This window comes from Electrophorus electricus, chromosome 3 (genome assembly GCF_013358815.1).
Source record: "Electrophorus electricus isolate fEleEle1 chromosome 3, fEleEle1.pri, whole genome shotgun sequence".
NCBI classification, from domain to species: Eukaryota; Metazoa; Chordata; class Actinopteri; order Gymnotiformes; family Gymnotidae; genus Electrophorus; species Electrophorus electricus.
Genome location: NC_049537.1, coordinates 19,917,888 through 19,942,408, shown reverse-complemented (window position 1 = coordinate 19,942,408; position 24,521 = coordinate 19,917,888). Strand labels below are relative to the sequence as shown.

General features: G+C 39.1%; 1 protein-coding gene across 4 annotated transcripts; it reads right to left on the bottom strand.

Moving 5' to 3' along the window:
• Window positions 1–172: 172 nt before the first annotated feature.
• rd3 (retinal degeneration 3, GUCY2D regulator) lies at window positions 173–23,065 on the bottom strand. Of its 4 annotated transcripts, none has more exons than XM_035524680.1 (3): window positions 22,953–23,065; window positions 4,863–5,192; window positions 173–2,999 (listed from the first exon to the last, which is right to left on the bottom strand). In XM_035524680.1, exons 1-3 carry the CDS (start codon window positions 23,024–23,026, stop codon window positions 2,633–2,635), a joined length of 771 nt encoding a protein of 256 aa, XP_035380573.1. In that variant the 5' UTR covers window positions 23,027–23,065; the 3' UTR covers window positions 173–2,632. The 4 variants fall into 4 exon arrangements, with proteins under 4 accessions (XP_035380573.1, XP_026857496.2, XP_026857494.2 ...); XM_027001695.2 differs by having other exon boundaries at window positions 4,863–5,196; window positions 22,953–23,017; XM_027001693.2 differs by lacking the exon at window positions 22,953–23,065 and adding an exon at window positions 6,242–6,642 and having other exon boundaries at window positions 4,863–5,196.
• Window positions 23,066–24,521: the final 1,456 nt, after the last annotated feature.

Here is a 24,521-nt window from a genome sequence, read left to right as displayed (position 1 = left end):
TTGACACCTGCAGTGGTCTCACCATAAGATGTTGTACATGGTGGTCTTTTTTTTATGGTTGTCAAAATATACTCCATACTTTATACAACTTGTGGCATGCTTTCATTTCAGGTTGTAAGCCAGCACCTGTTAACAGGAAATCTCCTTATAACTAGAAACCAAGCAGATGTCAAATGAACAATGACCAAAGTGTTGACCTATTTCTATAACCTGTAGTTGGTCACTGGCAACAATCAGATCAATAACTTGAATAAGACTAGCGGTGTCCTTGAATAGAGCTTTTGTGCTCTTAAAGCCTTTACTTTTGCAGTGGTTAATAATGAAGTATTAATGCTTCACTGCATAAGTGATGTATGTTTCCTTCAGTCATTTAAGTTGTAATTTAGAGATTTTCTGTGAATAGATTGGGATAAGCATTCAGGCTTTTGACTTTGTTCTAGCTTGCGGCTTGTTGGATCAAAGTGCAAATCCACACAAAGCACTGTTAAAATACCCTCACCACCCATTTGGAGAAACATTCATTGATTGGAAACATTTCATAGGATGGGCAATAGAAATATGTTTTCATATGAAATTTGTGTTAACCATCCTCCCATCTCCTTATTGGTTAGTTTTGGCTGTCATTGTTAGCTGGGTATGTGTTTGGAAGGCAGATTCTTCAGAATGACAGAATAACAAAAACTCAAGCAATGCTACTGTGCTGGATACACTCATATCAGCGCAATACCTGCTTTCTGGTCAGGTTTACTAATTACTTGAGTAGTCAGATACCTAAGCAATATCTGAAAAATTAGATCTATATTTGTACCACTATAAAATACACCTATAAGATAATTTACCTTATAAAGTGGCCAGTGTAATACTGTTTATGCTCATTTTAACCAGCCATGATCATTATTGTCAAAACACTTCTATGAACTAATACCTCAAACTGGCATAGGACTTTCCATTAAAGCTCCTGTTTTATTATATAATCTAAACAATGAATCATTTAAAGAAGGATGAACAACATGACCCTGATGTAATGTTTTCTAGTGTAGTTGGTATAAATATTGTATAAAGTAATAAATATTGGGCCTCAAGCAAGAGCAATTCCATATTCTTAAATTTCTCATACATTTTTGTAAATACAGCTCAAATGATGTACCACATCAAATTCATACATTCAATAAATTGTTGTAAATGACCCTTTTAAAATGCTCTGCTTGTACAAAAGCATGCATTCATCAAAATCCTAAATTAGCATATTTGACACCCAGAAAAATCCTTATAAATCCGCTTGTCCGATTCATCAAGAAGTGTCATTCATAAAAATGTTGTCAGTAGTTAAATTAATAGGTAATAATGCCAAGAAATTAGTAACTGGTGATGTTTAGGTACCATCACATGTAAATAAATAATGATTTAATATAACATCAGAATTTTAAAAAATTGGTACATTGACTAAAACAGGAGGCAATCAAGGAGGAAGATGGTTGAGAGAAAGAAGGATGTTCCCCAGCGACTGTCAGTATCAACATCACAAACTCTTAAGTGCCACAAATTAATTTTAAATGAAGACTAATTTGCCACTGTATATAAAGTCAAAGAGCGGTGGGACCATGTGACACATCAAAGTGACAGGACTTAGCAGATCAGTTTTTTCCTTTGGGTAACACTTGGGTAACAGCCATATGGCTTACCATTTCTGGACCACATATAAATTTTGTTCAGGCCTAAGAGAATTTTTTAAACATAAAAATGTATTTATATTTATAGATTTTTATATTTATCTTATAATTTATATTTTTCCTTGATGTCCACTTACAACATTTATGTTACTTTATACTCCAAAAAGTCATCATTCATTTTTAGATGACCACTTTACAATCTATCTTTATCCCTAAACATTTAACAGGCTGTTCTTTTACTGATATAAGATAAACAAGCTCTGTCCTGATTCGCTGCCCTGTATTCTGATTCATTAAAAAGCCTTCCCATCTGAAACAGACCTGAAATCTGCCATGTAAGTAATTGTAGACTGAACAGGCTGAGATGTGTAAATGAGTTTGTTCTCATGACATGAGTGAAATAATAATTTCAAAATGGGAGTGAAGAGTATCTTTTGAAACTTAAACAATGTTTATATATTTCTTCAAAATCCTAATTTCAGTAAAGTAAAGGAAATTCAATTGGCCATGATAATGACACTTTAAGTAAAGTCCTTACCAGTTAACCATTTTATACTTGCTGCTGTTATGGAGTTTGGAATTCACATATCTAAAGTATAATTGTCGATATGTAAACAAACCCCAAATAATAGTTACAGCTACAGTTACAATTTACAAAAAGAAACTTGTGTCAAATTAAGATTAATTTATTGCACAAAATTCCACGGTTTCTGTGGGTAGGCTTTATAAAGTATATTTTCTGTAATAGTTAAATATGGAAGTGTTCAGATTAGATATAATGTAGCCTATAGACTGATTATTATTGTGCAAAAATGTCCTGTGACAGCAGTATTTGCTGGTTTATTGTTTCAGTTTTACTACTGAACTTAAACCTTAAGCGTGGCATTTCCAAAGCCTTAGTAACTGCCTAAGACTCTTGAGAAACTCAGCAGTTACCCAAAGTCTCCCACTCCCAGTCGCCATTACACATTGCCATTGATCCCTTTGTGTCTGAAGTCAGGCATACTCCACACCCGCTGTGCCCTGTCGGCTGTCTGCCTCTGGCCTTTCTCCACATCCCCGCACACAGTGTGGACCTCTCTGCCGCCCTCCTCGGCTCCGTGCCCGCTGGAGGTGAGGCCCACGGAGCTGCCGAACGGGTTGATGCGCATGCGGGACTTGAAACTGAGCAGCGACAGGCTGACGGAGCGCCTGTTGTTCCACTGCCGGGCCAGGCGCTGCGCCTCACGCTCCTCCTGGATACGCTCCAGCTCATCCAGCAGAGTGTAGCGGAACAGTCCGGAAACCTCCTGCACCTCAGGCTCGTTCTCCATGAGGACCTGGCGAAACCTGCAAACACAAGATGGAAAAGTTTATTTTATTTTTAACCAGTTTTCTCACAGTTTAGGCGCTGGAAATTTCCACCCACTAACAGGACTTCCTTACTGTATGATAGCAACCAGCTTCGGCTGATGAGGGTTAACGTGCTCTGAGTTACATGATGCCAACCGCTATATCATCCTGAACAGCCATTATTCAACGTGACAGAACAGCTGAACAGCTGACCAGAGAGAACAGCTGAACACATGTGAGAGAAGATCGCCAACTGTTCAATTCTGTATATGTGACCTACTGGATGTTTGTGACTGACTTGTATAACGCTGAATGGGTCTGGAAAGGGAGGAAAATATCAATCTCCAGGATTTTTAAAACCCACAGATCTTAAACGCATCCACTGAATCTGTCCACATTACACTGATGCTGGAGGTCATTTCCATCAATTCTTCACACCCACTTCAAAGAACTGCACAAAACCAGATTTGATCTAAAACACCCTTTCTTCAGGTTTAGAAGAGTGACAGTATCTTAGTAGCCCTCATAGAGAGCTGCCATCTGATATAGTCAAATATTTCCCAATCTGACAGTACAAATCCATACATCAAGACTGATACTTTGTTCCCTCAGGTCATGTGTATATCCACTTCCCTCCGTTAATTGCCATGATGAGCCCATGTCTCATCAATACCAAAGAAGATAACGTCTTCATGGTGTGTCTGGAGAGCAAAGCACTGCCTGTCTTATTCCATCTTCAACAGAGGGCCAAGAAAATTTCCAGAAAGCCTTAAAATAGCACACCATGTTTGGTTTTATGTCCACAATTGAATCAGCTGTGTGCCTGTTCGCCTTGACGGACCTCCCAGCATGGATGTGGAAAGCTTTTTCTATGTCCTCAGGTGGGAGTGAAAAGACTGAAAACCCTGCATTTATAAGGTGTTTGGGGGCTGCTGAACTGTCAGTTCCTCCTATTGCTTGACAGCTTCTTTGATTTTGTACTAGTTTTATTATTCATTTATTCAAGATTAAGCCATTTTATTATTAATGTATTCTTGATTAATTTATTTCTTACTTTGCAGGTGCTCTACAAGGCTTAGTGCCATTTGTGGAAGTGCTTAGATATTTTGAGGAAAATAAATTTCAGAACCACGCTAAGACAGTTACGCTGTTCATTCTGTGCAGATGCTGTCATGTTCCTTACAGTTTGGCTTTACGTATACTGGATGTGGCTGTCCATTCATTCATTCATTCATTCATTCATTCATTCATTCATTCAAATGTATTATTTATTTGTTTGTTTGTTTGTTTGTTTGTTTTATTTGCAGATATAGCATCCTCAGAAATGTGCTGTCATTAGTTGGTTGTCTCACGTGTGACATCTGAATTTGGGTCCCATCCACATCATTAAAGGGGCCTCACCAATGTTATTCATTTTTTCTTTTTATCTTGAGGAGGATCCAGAATAAATTCTATTATTTTATTTGAACTCTTAACATTAAATTATTAATTCATTAAACTAGCTTGAAGAAATGTATTCAAACATTTTGTAATGGGATTACGTCTGTTCCGAGCTCCAATTTGGGGACAAGCACCTGTTCACAAGATGTCATGATGATTGTCGTTCTGTCTAAATAATGAGAAAACAGGAAGTGATGGGCTGTTCATATGTGGACAGCATGAGTCCCAAACATTCCTGCGTAAAATGCATTTAATTTTTAATCCCAGATGGTAAAATGATTCCAACATTTTGATCTTTAGTCTGACCTTTACGCAGAAAAAAAAAGAAACATTAGGATTCTCACAATTGCATCTGAAGATGCTCATTTCTAGTTTCTCCAGAGCTATACAGTTTAGCGGGACGCGGGGGTGTGTAATTACCGGATTATAACGGCACCACAGTACGAAGGGTGCACTCTGCTGCACAGGTCCTCGAGGCCCAGTCTCTCTCCCGGGCTGATATCGTAAGAGCTTCGCGGGGTGCTCATTAGCCAGCTGTAGTCCACGCCGGTTTGGAGTCGCCGGTATTCGTTATCTCGCTCCCGCTGCAGTCGCTCGGCTTCCTTTATCTGCCATCCGAGCTCCAGCATCAGCGTATCCGTGACGATCTCGGACGGCTGGCGCCGCGGGCTCCGGTACTGCGACTCGTTCCAGCCGAACCAAGACATGGTGTGTGAATGTGTGACACTTATATTGGAGGGCTGCCTCAACCTTTCTTAGAGGAGTACAGAAAAATATGTGTGAGGCCGAAAAAAGAAACACCAGATATCCATATGTGTTGTTTATCTTAAGCCTCGTACTGGCCTAAGAGCAGCTCTGTTGCTTTCAACAAACCTGACAAATAACGTGAATAGCAACAACAACAACTACTAATAATAATAACAGAAGAAAAGCTGTAATGTAGTGTATTATGCAGTGTGTATAAATTCATTAAAATATAATGAAAGATTGTTGAACATACTTACAAAGACACAACATTATACCACAGATTACAATTCTATAAGAAAGTCCATGGCAGGTAATGTCAACACACCATACTCGCCAGCTACACTATAAGTTGAAGACATGGCCAGTGTATTTCACTCATATGGAAAACTATTGAAAGCTTTACACAAAATATTGCAATTTTTAAAGTGTAGGTCCCAGTGAGAAACTATAATAAACTAGTATTGTGCATACAGTTACACACCGCTTTTAAGGCTAGAATGTTGTGTGTAGTCTAGGTAACACTCTTAAAATTATGCTAACATCATTTTATCCCACAGATGATTAAACATTGAATTTGTTCAAAATGCATTTTCATATAAAAAACTGTTTGCAGCCTTATTTCTTTTCATAATGTGTTGCCCTACACACAGTGTGTCATGACACCACTGCATTTAAATAAAGTCACAGGAAGATAATGTGCTCAGGATTTCACTTCAATACATCAGTACAGGAGACACATTTAAAAGTCACTCAAAATCAGTGGATCTGCATATAAACATCCACCCAAACAATAGCAGAGCCGTGTACACACTGCCTCTCCAGCCAGTGTGAGCTAACACAGTATAAATACACAGAAATCCTGTTGGTGGCATGGAAAAAGGAACCGTCCTTTCCAAATGAAATGTGTATAACAGAGAGAGAATGAAAAGATTCAGAAAGTTGCCATGTGTGTTGACAGTAATTATGCGTACAAGCCAAAGACATTCATGAGATTTGCCAGTAGTTTAAGTATTTACAAACATTCAAACAAAGCCACTATCCTTGGTACTTACTTTAAACTCTGTTCTCTTCAGACTTTGAGAAGGAATACACTTGAATGGGGATTTGTAAATCCTTGAATTACAGATTACAAATTGCAAATCTTGCCTGTCTACATTCTGTATTCTCTCTCTCTCTCTTTCTTTTTCTTTCTCTCTCTCTCTCTCTCTCTCTCTGGTCTTCTTTTTTTCAGTGCAGTCCGCCCACTTTCCTGTAGCTCTGCTCCCTCATTCTCCCTTGAGTGCTCATCTAGCTTAGCCAGCTTCGGGCTCTGCCTGAAGAGAGAATGGACTAATTCACACTGCCTTCCTCCCTCACTCCTCTCGCACTCAAGTGCCTCCCCGTTCACAGTTGCTATAGTGATGCGCCATAAGCCTATTCTGCCACAACCATCATCAGCCAACAAACACAAGAGTGCTGACGTAGGAGGGGCAGAAGGGAGAGAGAAAGACAGACAGAGACACAGATACACAGAGGAAGAGATAGAGAGACAGAGAGAGTGAGAGAGAATTGAGCAAGGGGTGAAAAGAAAGGCTGTATGTGCCATAAAGAGATTAAATACTTGTGTGGGTTTCAAGGTCATGTGAAAGTGAAGCTTCGACTGGTGCAGGTTAGGAACTGTTCACTGGCTGTTTTTTTTTTCTGTATCAAATATCCCATCCATTTTAAGTGATTACGATACCTGAACAGAATGTGCAGAGATGACTCTTTTAACCAGAGTTCAACCAACAACTGACATAAACAGAAAACCTAAAAGTGCATGTCATAGACTGAAGGAAGATTTAAGATAGATACCTGCTAATAGTTACTATTAAAGTTCTTGGAAAGAAGCTGGTCAGCTATTATGAACGGCTGTTACCAAACATAATTAAATAACTGAGAGACCCTCATAAACATGGACACTGACCTAGTGTGAAATATTGCTTTAGGACCATGTTTTGCTGTTTTAAAAAAAGTCTAGTGACGCATATCTATTCATAGACATACTGTAATACTGGCTGAAAACCAATTACATCACAGCTATATAAGCCTTCTGGAGCCCGAAAGCTGGCAGCTGGATAAGAAAGCTCCCATCTAAATCCAAGCAGATGCCATAGCTAATCTGGATCACTAATACCACAGCATGGGTGAAGTTAGCCCTACACTCAGACACCACTTCCAAAGCCCTGTTGGCTGAGTAACATAACACATAAAAGAAAAAAGACAAGCATTTAAAACTAAAATACACGACATTTCTAAATACTAGTATATTCAATCCTTCCAGGTACTAAAAACGTTTTTGACATTTTATCATTTTAACCCTCATCTGCCAACGTACAAAGATTTTTTTCTTCACCAGATAGATTTCTGACTATCAGTCCAGGCTTCGTTCAGATAGTCGTCTTGAATTGGAAGGACCAACATATAGTAGCTCAATAATAAAGCTTCAGAAATGCATTGAAACCTTGTAACTAATTGGTTAACTATATTTATTTAGCCTTTGATGACTAGCAAGAAGTGAGCAGTGGTGCACAACCAGCAAGCCCTGAGATCGCTAGCAATGTCTCCCGTGGGATGCTTCCACTTTGCAGTTTTGCATTTTCCCTCATCAGGGTCGTGATCACCAGCTGAGCTGCACTGGGTACAGGGGAGCAGGGATCACACCTGTAGCGCTGGAGCCTCCCATGGGGGCTAAACCCGGTGTTGAGTTCTGTTGTTTTTACTTACGTAATTATGGGAAAGTTTGCTAGTAAGCTATTAAGTAGAGAACAGCGGTTGTCGTAGCTCAGATATATATATTATGGCTAAATCTGCTTTGGACTGCTTGTGCACATTTTGTCTGTCAGGCATTTTTACCTTATTCATATATAATAACTTCTTATATATTCATATATAATAACTTCCAGCCCCAATAGTAGATCTAAACCCAACTGCTCCAGCTAGCAGAAAATATGGAGGTGAATAGAATAACATTTCACTTTTAAAAATAAAATAGATGGAACATCTCAGCTTTCCCTTTTGAGTTAACAAATCAAGTGTATTGAGCTTCCTTCATAGAGCAAAAACTGGTACCAATAACACATCACTAAAGAAAAATAAAGAGAAAATTAATGCATACTCTGATATTCTGAATTTTAAAACATGGCCGTTTACTCCCCATAGAAATATTTTACACATCTCAAAACACAGTAAGTGTGGCGCAACGGTGCATCCACCGAGATCAAGCACATATAGATCAAGTATATATAGGTTTTCTTTCCAGTATACTTATGCTTAGTTTTTGGCTCATAATACACATTAGTAATTTTAGTCAACATCCCAAATTCATTAAGTATACAACAGGACATGTTCTGAGAGTATTAGGAAATTAGGAATTAGGAAAATAAATGTTTGAAATTAGGAAGGTAAATTAGGAAGAATGTTTGAAATTCATCTATACTTTACAATATTCTTAATGGCATTTTCAGAACTTCTTAATCAGTTGTCCTAGCTGTCGGTTGTTCTGCACTGTTAGTTGTCCTGGTTGTTGGTCGTTCTGCACTGTTGAGCTGAGATCTTGGGAATTTGGGCCAATACTTTGAAATCTTTGTCTTGTTCTTCAAACCATTTCTGAACATTTATTTCAGTATGGTAGGATGCATCATCCTGCTGAAAGAGACCATTGCCATTGTAGAATACCGTTGCCATGAAGGGGTGGACTTGTACTGGAACAATGTTTATGTAGGTGGTACATGTCAAAGTAACATCTACATAAATGCCAGGACCGAACGGTTCCCAGCAGAACACTGCCCAGAGCATCACAATACCTCCATCAGCTTGTCTTCCCATAGTGCATTCTGTTACCCACATACACACACCCAGCCGTCCACACGATGTAAAAGAAAACATGATTCATCAGACCAAGTCACCTTCTTCCTTTGCTCCATGGTTCAGTTCTGATGCTCAAATGCCCATTGTAGGTGCTTTCAGTAGTGGACATGGGCACTCTGACAGGTCTACGGATACATAGCCCTTTATACAGAAAGCTGCAATATATAGTGTGTTCTGACACCTGTCTGTCATAGTCAGCATGAACTTTTTCAGCAATTTGTGCTACAGGAGCTCCGATTCTTTGAGATTGGACCAGATGGGCTAGCCTTCACTCCTCGTATATGAGCCTCATCATACATTAATGAGCCTTTGGTAACCATGTCACCAGTTCACCAGTTGTCCTTCTTTGGACCACTTTTGATAGGTACTAGCCACTGTATAATGGGTACACTCCATATGACCTGCCGTATTGGAGATGCTATGACCCAATCATCTAGCCACCTTCCTTGTTGGCAGCATCAACTTCAAGAACTGACAGTTCACTTGCTGCCTAATACATAAACAGTGTTGTTCACTTCACCTGTCAGTGGTGCTCAGGGGCTGATCAGTGTATCTGCCTTCCTTTAAGGGGATTAGTGGGGCTAGATAGCTGCTTTAGACCGAGACTAAAGCAGAGCCAGTACAGTTCTAGACAATTACTAAGACCTTTACCTAACGTTGTGCCATAATGCACAGTTGTTGTCCAATCTTAGCTCTCCTGTTTGCGTGACAAAATTGTAGGTGTATTTGTAATAGATTGGAGATCAGAAGACACATGCGTGCGCACACACGCGCACACCCACACACGCACACACGCACACGCGCGCGCACGCACTCACGCACAAACACGCACACACGCACACACATAAACCTCCTCTTATTTTCTGTTTGCAGTACTGCACCCTAATATTGTTTTCTTTGATCAGAGGGGCCTATGGTGAGCATAGGACTGTCTTTGTCTGCAGTATTGCAGTAAAGCACTGGAGCACAAGAAAATGATTTACCAAAATATTTTAATCATTACTTGATTACAAAACCTTTTCATAAGAGCTTTGAACTGGGGGAATAGGAAATACATATACAAGCAGTTCATCTTTCCACCACTAGATGACGCCTACCAGCTACAACATCACAGAAAGAGATAGAGAGTACTTATCTATTTCTGTATTTATTTCTGTATTTATTTATTTATTTATTTATTTATTATTATTATTATTATTATTATTATTATTATTATTATTATAGAGTATTATTTATACCCAAGGGAAAATTTCTGTGTTGCAACAGGAATGTACACAAATGGAATACAAAAATATAGTGTAAATACTGTAAAGTACAAAAAGTAAAGTAAAACAAAAAAAGTAAAGTAAAATGTGCAGTGTGATAAATGATGTGTGATATATGTATTAGAAACACAGAGTAGGAGTCTCCTCGCTAACAGTGAGTCATTGTAAATAGTTATTGCGGTGGGTAGGATTGACTTCCTGTAGTGGTCCTTATTGCAGCGGATCTGAAGAAGCCACTAACTGAATACACTCCACTGTCTGTCCAGTAGATTGTGTAAGGGGTATATTGTGTTGCCTATTGTTCTGATCAGTTTGTGCAACATCTTTCTCTCCACAACCATCTGTAGTTCCAAGCACAGAGCCAGCCTTCTTTAACATACTGCATTGTATACAATAATACATTGTATGTCATACATTTGCTTTAGATTAAATTATATCATACTTATGACAGTACATGTGCTCCCTGGAAATCAAACCCAGAACCTTAATGGCGACTTTTTTGTTATTTGCTTGTTTGGCCTCTTTGTGTGCTTCACTTTTCGGAGCATACAAATTTCTACACAGAGTATTATATAATATTAGATATTTCATATTTGACATTATTGTATATGTTATATGAACATATTCATGTGCCCCCCCCCCCCCCCCCCCCCCCGCACTGTTACTTAGAATGGAATGTTCTGGATTCATCTAAGCATATTGCCAAGCCTGTACTGGAGTCTTCTCTGACATTTAATCAGCATTGATGTGCAGAGCTCATAGAGGCGTCACCTGCTCTAGAGGCTTAAAGCTTTCCAGGGGAGGGCGGACAACTGCTTAACACAACTGCAGTGTGTGTTTTCATGGAGAGAATTTGACTAAAAATACTGATAGCAAAGGATCTGAGATTAGCTTTGGAAAGTGCTGAGCTTGGAGCTAATTTTCCCCATGTGTTTGCACTCTGCCCTGGACAACTTTCACTTGTGTTAAAGACAGCATTCTTGGAGAGAGTCGGGCAAAGTTCTGCCTTCGTCTGATTCTTAACCGCACATTTTCTCAGGATGTGAAGTAGATAAAATGATGAGAAGACAAGTCTTCCCTGAAGTGGTAAATAATTAAACTTTATTGACAATGAGGGGGAAAAAACTCAAAATCTAAGATCTGGCACAACACGCTGAATGGATGACGTGAAATATTCAGAAGCCTGAAGACACTCGCTTTCATACATGTAGTCACAACTATACAGCTCTTCAGGAAATTGGACTTACAGTCAACTTATTGCTTTTAGTTGGTTTATGTTGATGTATGCCAACATAATTTCATTCATTATGGATTTTTCAACCCCACCTTACTTGTTGACAATTTTCTCTGTTTATTTTTCATATATCACCTGGCAATCTTTGCAACTATTAAGTCTTGCTAAAGCTTTGCTCTAGATTTGATTTTTGTATCAGATCAGTTCAGCTACTGAGAACTGGGTCTTATGGCATTTGGCACTCAGGTTCTTTTCTGAAGTGTAGATTTCTGGTCATTACTGGTGTTTGAGATCTGACTCATGCATTCCTTGGATCCTGAGCTTTTGAAACCATGGCTTAGCATTTTTCTCCACACAGGCAGAACAAGCCTGCATTATCTTTGGAGATTTCTCTCACTGCAGCCCAGGTTTTTTTGTGATCTCTGAAGTAATCAGCAGTTGGCATGACTGCTCTGTGGAGTGTATATTTCATGTCTCACTGGGTTAACAGGATGCAGTCCAGAAAGCCCCTGTGCTCTGAATGTGGGTGTTGCCATGTTGTTCTGAATGTCTTCTTTTAGTGGAACACCCCGGGGCACTGTAAAATGACTCTTTTATTCTGTAGGATTGTACATGCTTCTTATGGTGGCAAATCTATTTCCCTGACCCTCATAAGACCTAGCCTATAGATTATATGTTTTATGTACAAAAAATGTTTTAGCTAATTTTCAAAGCAATTTTTTGTCAAGATCAGTCCCTTCCATCTTCATGTTCCGTGTTTTCCATGTCTTTGTGTTTTGTTCCGTTCCATGGTTTCGTTTTGTCCTCATATTGATTGCGGTCACCTGTCCCTCGTTTCTAGTTCATGTATTTAAACCTTGATCGTGGCTGTTCATTCTGTAACGTTGAGCGGTAAGGACGCGGACGCATGTGCTGAGAGGAGCGAGATTTAATAGGGGCAAATCCTAAGTCAGGTTCATAGAGCCGACACGGAGAGTGCTGGGATACATTACAAAACGAAAACACACGAAGGCAAACTAGGGAAGCCGGCTATAACTAAGGCAGGGGAAAACTCAGGGCTAGGAAACACGAAGGCTAAGATAAACACACACGCATGGAATACAAAGAAACAACCATCAAACATTAATTCAAACAATGAAACCATGAAACAATGAAACCATGAAACAGCGAAACAAACAATGAACAGCCACGATCAAGGCACACAACAGGGTTTAAATACATGAACTAGACACGAGGGACAGATGTACGCAATCAAACAATGTGAGGACGAAACACAAAGACATGGAAAAAATGGAAAACGGAAGGTGGAAGGGACTGATCGTGGCATTTTTACATTTTCACAAATGTTTAACCACCTAACAGCATACCCTTTTGATGTCCTTAGCGGTGAACACTGAGACTTGCTAAATCTGTTGTTATATGAAATTAATGGTATCACAGGTGTTTTACCGAGGCAGAGAACATTTTGCTAAAGATTGTGGTAGGAGAGTCAAATTTTGAGCTTTCAGATGAAACAGGGAACCTTGTAGAGGATGGTAAAAGTTCAGGAGAGGATGAGGAGGAAGCAGTACAGGATGAGCTGAGAAAGGATTATCACACTCCTTGTTATCCAGTTTGGGTTAGAACAAACATCAGTTAAATACATTACTGTGTCATTGCTTTATGTATTTATTTATGCATATAGGTTCTCAATTTGTTTGTACCTTCAATATTTTAGTACTATTTTAGAGTGATACTCTTACTACTAAATGGATAACTGGAACAAGTGTGTTTAATGTGTAGTCATAAGCTATGCCTCTGTTATACAGTGTCCAAAGCTATACTGAATGGATGGCCTGGAATTACTATAAGCAGTATATCGATGACCAGTGTTTTGAAGATATGTCTGCATTTACAAACCAACGTGAGGTTCTGGTCAAAGGAGTCAGCCTCAATATCGCTCCTGAAGAAATAAAAACCTTCTTTGGAGTGTCCATGTACATGGCTTGGCTTGGATACCCCAGAATGAGAATGTACAAGGCAGCTAAGACAAGGGTCCCTATAATTGCAGAACCTACAACAAGAGACAGATTCTTTAAGAGTAGGAACTCACTTAATGATCTCAATATTTCTGATGAAGATAAAAATAATGATGTCCTGTGGAAACGAGATCTCTCCTGAATAGAGTTCAGTGGGGATGTTTTAATCTGCTAGGACAAGAGAAGGTGTCTATAGATAAACAAATGATCTCTTTTACTGGCTGTTGCCCCGTTTGTCAGTTTGTTCCAGGGAAGCCAAACTCAACAGGTTTGAAATTCTTTATTCTTGCCAGTCCAGATGGTTTGGTCAAAGTTTTCAGAGGCAAAAGCACATTTAGATGAAAGGTCTGCCAGCAACAGGAACAGTCCTGAAAAACAGGATCCCTTCAGAATGCAAGGCAAAGATCTCCATTGCTTGTAAGCTTCAGAAGAAAGGACGAGGAGCCCCTGGAATGGTTGTAAAAAAAACATGAGGAGCTTGCATTGAGAAAGTGGCTGGGCAACAAACCAGTTCTCATGGCTTCCACAGCCCATGGGATAGATCCCCAGAACAGCTGCATGAGGTGGTCAAGCAAAGACAAGTGTCTTGTGAGCTTTCCCAGACCTGCAGTTGTGTCTGAATACAACAATAATAGGGGTGTAGAGGGCATGTGTGATCTCATGATCAGCTGTTATAGGGTGTCACGATGAAACAGGAAATGGAAATTGTTTTCTGTGATTGAGTTGTTGCTGATGTTGTAGAAGGGCCTTTGGACTTATGCAGAACAGGAAACAAAAAATATGTCTTGTCCTCTATTAATGGACATTCCATTAAAAAAAATGTAACCACATGACATGTTTTTTGTTTTTTGTTTTTTCATCCAATAGACTTTTTTTATCTTGAAATTTCTGAAATTCTCAGCATTCTCAGCATCTAACAGCATGCCCTTTTGATGTCCTTAGCGGTGAACATTGGGACTTGCTAAATCTGTTGTTATATGAAATTAATGGTATCACAGGTGTTTTACCGAGGCAGAGAACATTTTGCTAAAGATTGTGGTAGGAGAGTCAAATTTTGAGCTTTCAGATGAAACAGGGAACCTTGTAGAGGATGGTAAAAGTTCAGGAGAGGATGAGGAGGAAGCAGTACAGGATGAGCTGAGAAAGGATTATCACACTCCTTGTTATCCAGTTTGGGTTAGAACAAACATCAGTTAAATACATTACTGTGTCATTGCTTTATGTATTTATTTATGCATATAGGTTCTCAATTTGTTTGTACCTTCAATATTTTAGTACTATTTTAGAGTGATACTCTTACTACTAAATGGATAACTGGAACAAGTGTGTTTAATGTGTAGTCATAAGCTATGCCTCTGTTATACAGTGTCCAAAGCTATACTGAATGGATGGCCTGGAATTACTATAAGCAGTATATCGATGACCAGGGTTTTGAAGATATGTCTGCATTTACAAACCAACGTGAGGTTCTGGTCACAGGAGTCAGCCTCAATATCGCTCCTGAAGAAATAAAAACCTTCTTTGGAGTGTCCATGTACATGGCTTGGCTTGGATACCCCAGAATGAGAATGTACAAGGCAGCTAAGACAAGGGTCCCTATAATTGCAGAACCTACAACAAGAGACAGATTCTTTAAGAGTAGGAACTCACTTAATGATCTCAATATTTCTGATGAAGATAAAAATAATGATGTCCTGTGGAAACGAGATCTCTCCTGAATAGAGTTCAGTGGGGATGTTTTAATCTGCTAGGACAAGAGAAGGTGTCTATAGATAAACAAATGATCTCTTTTACTGGCTGTTGCCCCGTTTGTCAGTTTGTTTCAGGGAAGCCAAACTCAACAGGTTTGAAATTCTTTATTCTTGCCAGTCCAGATGGTTTGGTCAAAGTTTTCAGAGGCAAAAGCACATTTAGAGATGCAAAGTTGGGAACTGGAGGAAATGCAGTGCTTCAGATTTCAGAGACTGACCTGTTCTTTGGCAGGTACTTTACCTCAGTCAAGATACTTAATGCCCTACACATGAAAGGTCTGCCAGCAACAGGAACAGTCCTGAAAAACAGGATCCCTTCAGAATGCAAGGCAAAGATCTCCATTGCTTGTAAGCTTCAGAAGAAAGGACGAGGAGCCCCTGGAATGGTTGTAAAAAAACATGAGGAGCTTGCATTGAGAAAGTGGCTGGGCAACAAACCAGTTCTCATGGCTTCCACAGTCCATGGGATAGATCCCCAGAACAGCTGCATGAGGTGGTCAAGCAAAGACAAGTGTCTTGTGAGCTTTCCCAGACCTGCAGTTGTGTCTGAATACAACAATAATAGGGGTGTAGAGGGCATGTGTGATCTCATGATCAGCTGTTATAGGGTGTCACGATGAAACAGGAAATGGAAATTGTTTTCTGTGATTGAGTTGTTGCTGATGTTGTAGAAGGGCCTTTGGACTTATGCAGAACAGGAAACAAAAAATATGTCTTGTCCTCTATTAATGGACATTCCATTAAAAAAAATGTAACCACATGACATGTTTTTTGTTTTTTGTTTTTTCATCCAATAGACTTTTTTTTATCTTGAAATTTCTGAAATTCTCAGCATTCTCAGCATCTAACAGCATGCCCTTTTGATGTCCTTAGCGGTGAACATTGGGACTTGCTAAATCTGTTGTTATATGAAATTAATGGTATCACAGGTGTTTTACCGAGGCAGAGAACATTTTGCTAAAGATTGTGGTAGGAGAGTCAAATTTTGAGCTTTCAGATGAAACAGGGAACCTTGTAGAGGATGGTAAAAGTTCAGGAGAGGATGAGGAGGAAGCAGTACAGGATGAGCTGAGAAAGGATTATCACACTCCTTGTTATCCAGTTTGGGTTAGAACAAACATCAGTTAAATACATTACTGTGTCATTGCTTTATGTATTTATTTATGCATATAGGTTCTCAATTTGTTTGTACCTTCAATATTTTAGTACTATTTTAGAGTGATACTCTTACTACTAAATGGATAACTGGAACAAGTGTGTTTAATGTGTAGTCATAAGCTATGCCTCTGTTATACAGTGTCCAAAGCTATACTGAATGGATGGCCTGGAATTACTATAAGCAGTATATCGATGACCAGGGTTTTGAAGATATGTCTGCATTTACAAACCAACGTGAGGTTCTGGTCAAAGGAGTCAGCCTCAATATCGCTCCTGAAGAAATAAAAACCTTCTTTGGAGTGTCCATGTACATGGCTTGGCTTGGATACCCCAGAATGAGAATGTACAAGGCAGCTAAGACAAGGGTCCCTATAATTGCAGAACCTACAACAAGAGACAGATTCTTTAAGAGTAGGAACTCACTTAATGATCTCAATATTTCTGATGAAGATAAAAATAATGATGTCCTGTGGAAACGAGATCTCTCCTGAATAGAGTTCAGTGGGGATGTTTTAATCTGCTAGGACAAGAGAAGGTGTCTATAGATAAACAAATGATCTCTTTTACTGGCTGTTGCCCCGTTTGTCAGTTTGTTCCAGGGAAGCCAAACTCAACAGGTTTGAAATTCTTTATTCTTGCCAGTCCAGATGGTTTGGTCAAAGTTTTCAGAGGCAAAAGCACATTTAGATGAAAGGTCTGCCAGCAACAGGAACAGTCCTGAAAAACAGGATCCCTTCAGAATGCAAGGCAAAGATCTCCATTGCTTGTAAGCTTCAGAAGAAAGGACGAGGAGCCCCTGGAATGGTTGTAAAAAAAACATGAGGAGCTTGCATTGAGAAAGTGGCTGGGCAACAAACCAGTTCTCATGGCTTCCACAGTCCATGGGATAGATCCCCAGAACAGCTGCATGAGGTGGTCAAGCAAAGACAAGTGTCTTGTGAGCTTTCCCAGACCTGCAGTTGTGTCTGAATACAACAATAATAGGGGTGTAGAGGGCATGTGTGATCTCATGATCAGCTGTTATAGGGTGTCACGATGAAACAGGAAATGGAAATTGTTTTCTGTGATTGAGTTGTTGCTGATGTTGTAGAAGGGCCTTTGGACTTATGCAGAACAGGAAACAAAAAATATGTCTTGTCCTCTATTAATGGACATTCCATTAAAAAAAATGTAACCACATGACATGTTTTTTGTTTTTTGTTTTTTCATCCAATAGACTTTTTTTATCTTGAAATTTCTGAAATTCTCAGCATTCTCAGCATCTAACAGCATGCCCTTTTGATGTCCTTAGCGGTGAACATTGGGACTTGCTAAATCTGTTGTTATATGAAATTAATGGTATCACAGGTGTTTTACCGAGGCAGAGAACATTTTGCTAAAGATTGTGGTAGGAGAGTCAAATTTTGAGCTTTCAGATGAAACAGGGAACCTTGTAGAGGATGGTAAAAGTTCAGGAGAGGATGAGGAGGAAGCAGTACAGGATGAGCTGAGAAAGGATTATCACACTCCTTGTTATCCAGTTTGGGTTAGAACAAACATCAGTTAAATACATTACTGTGTCATTGCTTTATGTATTTATTTATGCATATAGGTTCTCAATTTGTTTGTACCTTCAATATTTTAGTACTATTTTAGAGTGATACTCTTACTACTAAATGGATAACTGGAACAAGTGTGTTTAATGTGTAGTCATAAGCTATGCCTCTGTTATACAGTGTCCAAAGCTATACTGAATGGATGGCCTGGAATTACTATAAGCAGTATATCGATGACCAGGGTTTTGAAGATATGTCTGCATTTACAAACCAACGTGAGGTTCTGGTCACAGGAGTCAGCCTCAATATCGCTCCTGAAGAAATAAAAACCTTCTTTGGAGTGTCCATGTACATGGCTTGGCTTGGATACCCCAGAATGAGAATGTACAAGGCAGCTAAGACAAGGGTCCCTATAATTGCAGAACCTACAACAAGAGACAGATTCTTTAAGAGTAGGAACTCACTTAATGATCTCAATATTTCTGATGAAGATAAAAATAATGATGTCCTGTGGAAACGAGATCTCTCCTGAATAGAGTTCAGTGGGGATGTTTTAATCTGCTAGGACAAGAGAAGGTGTCTATAGATAAACAAATGATCTCTTTTACTGGCTGTTGCCCCGTTTGTCAGTTTGTTCCAGGGAAGCCAAACTCAACAGGTTTGAAATTCTTTATTCTTGCCAGTCCAGATGGTTTGGTCAAAGTTTTCAGAGGCAAAAGCACATTTAGATGAAAGGTCTGCCAGCAACAGGAACAGTCCTGAAAAACAGGATCCCTTCAGAATGCAAGGCAAAGATCTCCATTGCTTGTAAGCTTCAGAAGAAAGGACGAGGAGCCCCTGGAATGGTTGTAAAAAAAACATGAGGAGCTTGCATTGAGAAAGTGGCTGGGCAACAAACCAGTTCTCATGGCTTCCACAGTCCATGGGATAGATCCCCAGAACAGCTGCATGAGGTGGTCAAGCAAAGACAAGTGTCTTGTGAGCTTTCCCAGACCTGCAGTTGTGTCTGAATACAACAATAATAGGGGTGTAGAGGGCATGTGTGATCTCATGATCAGCTGTTATAGGGTGTCACGATGAAACAGGAAATGGAAATTGTTTTCTGTGATTGAGTTGTTGCTGATGTTGTAGAAGGGCCTTTGGACTTATGCAGAACAGGAAACAAAAAATATGTCTTGTCCTCTATTAATGGACATTCCATTAAAAAAAATGTAACCACATGACATGTTTTTTGTTTTTTGTTTTTTCATCCAATAGACTTTTTTTATCTTGAAATTTCTGAAATTCTCAGCATTCTCAGCATCTAACAGCATGCCCTTTTGATGTCCTTAGCGGTGAACATTGGGACTTGCTAAATCTGTTGTTATATGAAATTAATGGTATCACAGGTGTTTTACCGAGGCAGAGAACATTTTGCTAAAGATTGTGGTAGGAGAGTCAAATTTTGAGCTTTCAGATGAAACAGGGAACCTTGTAGAGGATGGTAAAAGTTCAGGAGAGGATGAGGAGGAAGCAGTACAGGATGAGCTGAGAAAGGATTATCACACTCCTTGTTATCCAGTTTGGGTTAGAACAAACATCAGTTAAATACATTACTGTGTCATTGCTTTATGTATTTATTTATGCATATAGGTTCTCAATTTGTTTGTACCTTCAATATTTTAGTACTATTTTAGAGTGATACTCTTACTACTAAATGGATAACTGGAACAAGTGTGTTTAATGTGTAGTCATAAGCTATGCCTCTGTTATACAGTGTCCAAAGCTATACTGAATGGATGGCCTGGAATTACTATAAGCAGTATATCGATGACCAGGGTTTTGAAGATATGTCTGCATTTACAAACCAACGTGAGGTTCTGGTCACAGGAGTCAGCCTCAATATCGCTCCTGAAGAAATAAAAACCTTCTTTGGAGTGTCCATGTACATGGCTTGGCTTGGATACCCCAGAATGAGAATGTACAAGGCAGCTAAGACAAGGGTCCCTATAATTGCAGAACCTACAACAAGAGACAGATTCTTTAAGAGTAGGAACTCACTTAATGATCTCAATATTTCTGATGAAGATAAAAATAATGATGTCCTGTGGAAACGAGATCTCTCCTGAATAGAGTTCAGTGGGGATGTTTTAATCTGCTAGGACAAGAGAAGGTGTCTATAGATAAACAAATGATCTCTTTTACTGGCTGTTGCCCCGTTTGTCAGTTTGTTCCAGGGAAGCCAAACTCAACAGGTTTGAAATTCTTTATTCTTGCCAGTCCAGATGGTTTGGTCAAAGTTTTCAGAGGCAAAAGCACATTTAGAGATGCAAAGTTGGGAACTGGAGGAAATGCATTGCTTCAGATTTCAGAGACTGACCTGTTCTTTGGCAGGTACTTTACTTCAGTCAAGATACTTAATGCCCTACACATGAAAGGTCTGCCAGCAACAGGAACAGTCCTGAAAAACAGGATCCCTTCAGAATGCAAGGCAAAGATCTCCACTGCTTATAAGCTTCAGAAGAAAGGACGAGGAGTCCCTGGAATGGTTGTAAAAAAAACATGAGGAGCTTGCATTGAGAAAGTGGCTGGGCAACAAACCAGTTCTCATGGCTTCCACAGTCCATGGGATAGATCCCCAGAACAGCTGCATGAGGTGGTCAAGCAAAGACAAGTGTCTTGTGAGCTTTCCCAGACCTGCAGTTGTGTCTGAATACAACAATAATAGGGGTGTAGAGGGCATGTGTGATCTCATGATCAGCTGTTATAGGATGTCACGATGAAACAGGAAATGGAAATTGTTTTCTGTGATTGAGTTGTTGCTGATGTTGTAGAAGGGCCTTTGGACTTATGCAGAACAGGAAACAAAAAATATGTCTTGTCCTCTATTAATGGACATTCCATAAAAAAAAATGTAACCACATGACATGTTTTTTGTTTTTTCATCCAATAGACTTTTTTTATCTTGAAATTTCTGAAATTCTCAAACTTTAATTTTTCTGCATCTCAGGGTCAATGGTCTATCTATTCTTTGTGGTATGTGACCACTAGGAGGTGCTACAGAAGTCTTGGTGCAGTCACTCTTCCTTTACACACACAGGGGGGTGCTAGCAAGCGCCAGGAGGTGAAAGTAGAGCACCACAAGCTATCAGAAAATAAACAACATGAAGAATATACAATTACTGTGCTCCTGTAGCTACCAACAACTTAGTCCAAGTCTCTGATGTCTTTACAATCTTGCTACAACAAATACATGCAGGACAAATACAGATGCAGGATTACAGTATTATAGATTCAGTCATTACATAAACAAAATCATTGCATACACATTACATACACACTCTGATATCTCATGTATACATTTGACTCTGAACAAAAATACACAGATTAGCCTATTAAATTTAAAGCCCCCTTGGTTTTCTGTACAGTATAGCATGGATCCTAGCTAATCTGATCTAAATATCTTATCAGCTGTCTGTGTCAATGACATATGAGAAGCATGTCTTATCACTACTTTGTTCTCTTTGATGATCTTTGTAACATAGAGACAAGTTCTCCATAACAACAGCAAAACAGCTTTGACCTTCACTTTGTCAGATACTGTAAATTGTTTGATGCCCTAGGGCACTGCTGTACATTATCTCAAACATCATCAAAGTCTCAGCAGCTTTTAGCTTTGGGGCTTTGAAAGGAACATTCTAGAACAGTATTTTCCATTAAATGCGCTGGATATCACTTGCAAAAAAAAAAAATTGGGGCTGTTTTTTGTGATTTCCCTCATTTTAACTCTTCAGTGCCTTGTTATATAGCAGACAAGTTGGGTCAGGTATGTTGGAAACTGCCAACATTTAAAAGTGGATAGGCACTCCAGGACCAGGACTGGGGAAAACTCTGTACTAGAATAAAGTCAGATATCTTAAAATCAATCATATTGACTGACAGTTTTGCACTCTCACAGACTAACACTCGCCCTCTCACTATCTAGTTCTGAATGTATAACTCAGTTAATCTCTTGGGCATGTTTAAATGTGTGTTCCAGTCTGACTGTAAAATCACCTGTTAATATGTTTTTTCTTTTAATGCATGCTCTCTCCCTTCCACTTCGCAGAGTACACAGAGCCACTGTGTAAGGCAGCAGGGTCCACACTAAGACCATCTTGGGCCATCTGCATCCAACCTCCATCTTCTTCTCCTCATTCTTCTCTCAAAAAATGGTTTCGATTTTGTGTTAGCCTACTGTTAGTAAGTTTTAAAACAAGCAGTGCATACCGGTTAAATCGAGTGACTACTTTCTTATTTATTATTAGTAACCCTAAACTTTCAGATCAGAGTAGTTCACTGTAGCATATTATCAAAGACACAGAAACTAAATTGCTGCAGTGGAGAAGTCCCTACTTTAACCCCCTGCTCATCTGTCGCTGCTTGCTCGATTGTTAAAGGTTTAGGAAGAACAATAGGCTAAAACAATAATCTAAAACAAAAACACATCCATAGTCCAGTACTGTCTTGCTAGTCAAGTCAGGCTTTATTGTCATTCTTTCTTATCACAACCACGTGTTGAGTAAGGAGCGAGTTTCCTGGAACCATGGTGCAAAGAAGCAACAGACGAGGGTGAACAATGCAAATCCATAAATACATACAAGAAGCGATTTAGTAAACTACCAACTTTGCCAACAATTCGTGCACAACAACAGAACAATATACAAACGGACAGATCAAATTCTTAGCAGTGACTCCTTTGGAGATGTAAACACTGCTGAGTAAACTGCATGACCTTGGTTGTTAGCGGCAACATTTCGTCTGTAATTGCAGTGCAATTATGATTTTCATAAAGCAATTCAGTTTCTATTATTAATTCATTTGTTGTGAAAATATTTTACATTAACATTTTACAGTTATAGAACATGGCAGATGCTCTTATCCAGAGCGACTTACATATTTATCAGTGATGACGTGTGCTCCCTGGGAGAAGTAATATTTGGAGTGGAACTCGATATTTTTTCCTCCATCTGATAATCAATTTAAAAAAAGATAGGACATTCCTATTGTAAGACATGAATGGATTATTATAAAGTGGGAGGCGAAATGTGTTTTTAAGTGTTTAAAACAGCACCGTCCAACTCTGGTCTTGGAGGGCGGATCCAGCACACCTACTTGTTTTGTTAACTGCTGGGTGTGTTACAGAAGGGAAATCACTAAACTGTGCTGGACTCCAGCCCTTAAGTACTGGAGTGTAACACCCTTTATCTGAACAAACTGTACTGATAATGACTACACAAATGTAAAAACAGAAGTAATGAAAAATATGATCAAAGTTAAAAGAAAAATCAAACAGATCAAATCCAGTTTATTTCTAACTCCTGCAAAGTTATGGGTATTACATAAGGTAATGGGTAAATAAATGTTATGGAATCTTAGCTATTTTGTGAACTGCAAGTGTCAGGTTTATCAGTGAGGGATTTGGATATTGCTTACTGTACTCGGTGAACTCATGATGTGGTTAAAGTCTGCTGGCGTGGACACTGGGCCACACTGGCATATGGTTTTATGCAGGTTGTGAACGTTTCGAGAACCCTTGTTCTCCAAAGGGCTTACTTGCTGCACATTCCTTTCTGTGAATCGGGACTCAAAAGGTTCATAGCTTGGCTTGTATAGACATTTTATAGCACTGGCTCTTTGTGCAGAATTAAAGAATTAAAGAATTAAAATGACTGCTTTGGTAAACTAACACATTCAGTACTTTTACAGGTGTATTACCTTACAGCCACTTACTACTGACTTGCTGCAAGATTTTATTCCACTGCAAGATTTTATTCCACTTTGATATTGCTTTGATTTGACATTTAATTGCCAGTGTCATGTTAGAGAACCAGGGAAATGACATGTTGTGTTTTATATTACAGCATCACAGTTTAATTACCTTGCACAACAGAATCGTTTGTGGCATTAAGTTTAATCCTCAAGGACCTAAGGTGATAAGAACGTGAGCCTTAATTTATGGCCAAACCCTTATGTGGCTTTATACTGTAGCTAGAATTCATTAAATGAAGTCAGTAAACAAGGAACATGACCTCATCTGAAAAATCTATCCCCTTAGATACCAACTTGTGGCTATGACTTTAGGAACACACACAGCATAATGATTTCAGGGGCAATTAAGAGATGATAATTTACCAAAATTAATGTAAAAGGTTTATCCAGAACTTTGTACATACATTTTTGCATAATTTTGGTGTACCTACAAACAGCAGTGGAAGCAGTAACTCAGGATATGATAGTTTAAACTGACAGTGTTGCCTGCTTTGGGCTGACTGGAGGACATGTGACTTGAATGATGCCCGCATGAACTCTGGAAGTGGAGAAGTCACCTTTGGATCTGTTGCCTTAAAAAGCACATGAGACACTGCAAACTCCTCAAGCTTGAATTCTCACCAGGAATGAATACAAATGGACAAATTGTGTAGGAGTTCATTCAACACTTGAGTAGTGGTGTGTGTGTGTGTG